Genomic DNA, 4687 nt, shown 5'->3' on the forward strand with positions numbered 1-4687 from the left:
GGGGGGGGGGGTGTGACAGCAGCAACAAATATATTTTCCTCATTAATTTGAGGAAATTTGTAGTGGTTCGAAATCGAAAAGTGATTTCAAGTTGATGTTGCATATTAATGATAAAATTTTAAGAAAATATCCACAAATAAATTATAATTAATAATATGGCATATAATAACTACAAAATGGAATTTTTATAAAACTAAAATTTTCTATTTTATTTATTATCAATAAATAATATAAGAAATGGGAAATGATGCAAAATACTTCTTAATATGTAGCTTTCTGTTTAAAAAATATATACATATAATGCAGTTTAAGATATTTCTCTTGAACTTAAATTTTTACAAACGTCTAATATGAATGAATTTTTATATCCACAAATTTCTAAAATATGATATTTTAACATAAATCCTTTTTCTAGGATCATATTTGTCGTTCCGAAGGGGTGGAATTGGCTCGTGAATTAGATTATAATGCGGCAGCAGCTTGGATTGGTCATCCATATTTTGATGTTATCGATAACTCTACCGATTTTGAAGGCAAAATACGAAGAATGATTGGAGCGGTTTGCCAAAAAATAGGAATCGATACTGGTGATCGATTACTAACCAATTCTCGAAAACTCAAATTCCTGGTAAAGGGTCCTTTACCCGCCGATTCTGCTTTTCCACCCTTCCAAGATTTTGAAGTTGTACATAACTACCTTATATCTGAGCCTCCCATCCAAGTCAGGTTAAGAAAGCGGGGTCAAAAAGGTAAGAAGAAAGAACAAAAAATAAGGGTATTATAAATAACACAGTCTATTTTTCATTTTTATTGCACTATTTATTTATCACTGCTCATATAAATTCATTTGTCTCAGTCTTGTACTCTTAACATTGTTTCCACTTTTTTAATGGGGAAATAAATTCTAATTTCACTTCGATTTTTTTTTATTCGTAAATTTCCTTATATTACACTTTAATATATATTTCAGTATTGTAAGTATTGTTGAAAATTTTATATTTATACATTTACTTATTGTTTCTATGAAGTTGTTGTCGTGGTTGTGCCAAAAGTGTATTTATACATATGGTGGCCGTCCATTAAATACATTCTTATCTAAAAATAATTTGTGGTTTATTTTTACTAATTTTCTGTTGCATACTAACCATTTAGTCCAAAAAATTTGAGGGCATACAATTCATTTTTATTACTTTGTACCAATACAAATGTGGAGAAGTCACTTATTCTTGTCATCATTTTGATTTATCTTTGTGTTTATTGAGATAAAAAAAAACTTAAGACCAATCCTTAAATTAATAAGATGTACATTATTTACGAAATTGCTGAAACATATTTACAATATTGGATTATTTGCTAATTTCTATGGTATTTTTTCCTTTTATGTGCTTTTATTTGATGTGATTCCAAATAACAACGCTAGTTATTACACGTCATTTCGAAAGTCTAAAAAGGAAAATGTGGCTTATATTTATGATTTAGCAAAGGGGGAATAAAATTACTAAACGTAATGAGATTAAAAACTCCCAAAGTAAAATATATACTTCTTTAATTGTTTATTAAATTAAATAAGCATATTTGCAGGTTACTTTAGCTATATCCATACTGTGAGGCGTCCCGTTAAATATGGCCAAGTAATTGAAGTTAAGACGCAAATAACTCATCGTGATTATATCAACTTGTTAGCCCAGAGAGACAAGTCGCATTTTACAATTTTCAAAAAACGTAGATGCTTTTTGATAAACAATCAGTATTTCCAACTTGATATATACCAAGAACCCACACATCCTAGGTAAACCAATTTATGGTTCTATTTAAATTATATTTATTCTAATAATTAACATTAGGATCACTCCAAAAGTTAAAGATAATTGTTTTAGTAGACTATTTTTAGCATTTTTCTTATTTTTTTTCCACTATATTTCTACTAAGTTAGTGAAGGTATCAGTTAGATTCTGAAATATGGTTTTATTAGACACCTGCACAAGAATCTGTAAAGTAAAAAAAAAATGGTAGCTCATTTTATTCGTTATGAAAATTAAAAAGGTGGACAAACATGTCAAAAATAGACAATGCTACCGAATAATTGTGTTTAAGTATTGGAATGATCTTAAATGTTATGAATTAATAGGATCTTCATACTCTTATCGCCCCTAATCCTTTATTAATTAAGTCACTTTCATTTATTTAAATCCTTTTACAGATGTAAAGGTCTTATATTTCTGGAAACATACACAGCTTTAGACGAGGCGATAATGCAGGAGCGATTGCCAAAGTTCCTGAATATTGTCAAAGACGTTACGGGAAACCCCGACTATTCCATGTATAACTTGTCTTTACGAGAAGATTGGAAAACATCCAAAAAATTCGCCAGTTCTGTAATTGGTACCTACACAGTTAAAAGTATAAAAATAATATTTTACATCTATTTGATAGAATTTCTTTATATCGTATCTTTAGGTTCCCAAGAATTACCCTGCAATGGATTAATGGGAAATAGTCTCGATAAAAAAGCCGATCAAGACAAAGTTATTTCGACTGATACGGAAAAAATAACCAAAAATCGACTGTGTAACATCAAAGCTTAGAAGTCAACTTAATGTTTACCAATTTAGAAAAATTACGTTTATCATTGTGATTATTATTGCTATTTATTTCTGCTAGTTATGTATTATATTATATAATTATATGTATTACTATCACCCTTAGAACTTAAAACACTAGCTGAACATAGAAAAGAAAGGGAAAATATTTTATTCACTTAGGTATTATCTAATAGGAAATTTTTCCTTCGTAGTAAATTGTTTTTGTATATCACTCTGCCTTACATTTTTATTTTCAAACAGCATTATCTTATGTAGAAAGGCTTATAGTTACATGTAGTGACCGGTGCTATTAGAATCTGTTATATTTAATTATTCGATCTTCTAAGGGTTTGGCAGTATTTTCCAAAGTATAATATTTTTATAATAACTAACAGCCAGAATTAACTCTGACGTACCTGAATTTACCGTTTCAAAGTCGGAAAAACTATTAACTTCATTATCTTTCTTGTACTTAAACACTCACAATTTTCATACACTGCAAAAAATTAAAGGCTAGTTTATTTAACTGCCACATTTGTTTAATAATGGAGCTTATTTATTTGCCATTTGCATTATATAAATAAGAATTGATCATGTAATTTTATGTGAAAATTTGAGATCAGTCAATTTCTGTATATTTTGTTTACTTTCAGGTAATTGTAATTTTCAAATGTAATTTTAATAAAATGTCCAGAAAATCCCTCAAGTGTTTCAAACACTTATTCCTAATAAATAAANTTTTTAATGTAACAGGAGTACTTAATTTTTTTCCCTTTCTTATGATAAATTACAGAACAATTGCTGAATATTTAAATAATTCAGATTTAAAATGTAGAATGATTGGAAATGGAAGAAGAATAAAAGTGTAATGTTCAGTATTTAATTTAGTATATGTATTATCACCGAACAACGATATGATGATTGTATTGAGTGGTGCAAATTAAAGTATATGCATTGCAATCAAAGTTCATTAGCAATATAAGTCCGTACAATCATATATGTACGTACATTATGTAGATGAAATAATTAATTGATGTATGACTATGAAAAACATTCTGTTCTTTTTCAAGGATATGAAAGGCGAAAATTTGTTAAAACGTAGAAAACGTATTACATTAGCCGTACCTAAATATATTTACTGAATATCAGCCATGTTGGTGAATTGCTTATTCGCATGCATGAAGTTAATATAGTATCAGAAACCTAAGAATATCTTTGACTTTGTGAAGAACTTATTTAATTTTGGAAAGATCAAAATATGTAATTTGTTGTTGAAATTGTACTGCAGTATGCTAGGTAGACACTTGCCTATGGTCCCCAACAATATAAATTTCATCATCATAAGGTCGTCAGTCTTGAAACTGGTTGGACATGCACCTCCACTCTTTCCTATCTTGAGCTAATCTTCGCATTTCCCTAAAACTAGAACAACCCACATCTTTAACTATGTGCGAACAGTAATCTAATCTAAGTCTACCTCTTCCCCTCCTAAGTTCCGCTTCGTCCTCTAATATGTCTCTGATTAGACCTTTATGCCTGAGAAGGTGTTCTACTAACCCATCTCGCCTATTTGTTATTGACTTTCATAGAGTCCTCTGTTCTCCTATTCTTTCTAATACCTCTTCATTTTTAACCTTCTCTATCCACGATATCCTCATCATTCGCGTGTAACACCACATTTCGAAATATAAATTTATAGTAATTAAACAACTTCAATAAATTCACTTTCTCTACCAAAATCTAGAATAAGAACATTCAACTCTGTTTATGATTTCTTTCTCCTATTCCCTATACCTTTCCCATTACCCGTATCGCTTTCTTCCTAAGCTTTTTATTTGCTTATCTACTCCATTATTTTTTTTTTGAAATACGAATCGTAGAATACTGTAACTTCTTCGATAAGTTTTCCTTTCCACTAGAATTCTAATTTCTTCTTTGTTTTTCCTGATTTTTCCCCTTAAAATTTTTGTCTCATCTGTATTTAATTCCAGTCCCCTCCCTAGCTTCGAAAAATAATTTTATTAATTAAAACCAATTAGGTACACTAACAATAAGTATTTTATTGTTGCAAATAACATCTACGTTTCGCCCTTAGTGTAGAACAT

At 29.3% G+C, this 4687-nt stretch overlaps 1 protein-coding gene across 1 annotated transcript in view; it reads left to right on the plus strand.

Annotated features, from left to right (window-relative positions):
* LOC108742224 (TRPL translocation defect protein 14-like) overlaps nt 1-3280 on the plus strand; it is a 37096-nt gene extending 33816 nt beyond the window's left edge. The window contains exons 6-9 of the mRNA XM_018477312.2: nt 416-749; nt 1582-1789; nt 2201-2400; nt 2458-3280. Coding sequence (XP_018332814.2) covers nt 416-749; nt 1582-1789; nt 2201-2400; nt 2458-2585 — 870 coding nt within the window. The 3' untranslated portion in view covers nt 2586-3280. The remainder of the gene's footprint in view (nt 1-415; nt 750-1581; nt 1790-2200; nt 2401-2457) is intronic.
* Nucleotides 3281-4687: the final 1407 nt, after the last annotated feature.

This window comes from Agrilus planipennis, unplaced genomic scaffold, assembly GCF_000699045.2.
Source record: "Agrilus planipennis isolate EAB-ADULT unplaced genomic scaffold, Apla_2.0 scaffold313, whole genome shotgun sequence".
Lineage (NCBI taxonomy): Eukaryota > Metazoa > Arthropoda > Insecta > Coleoptera > Buprestidae > Agrilus > Agrilus planipennis.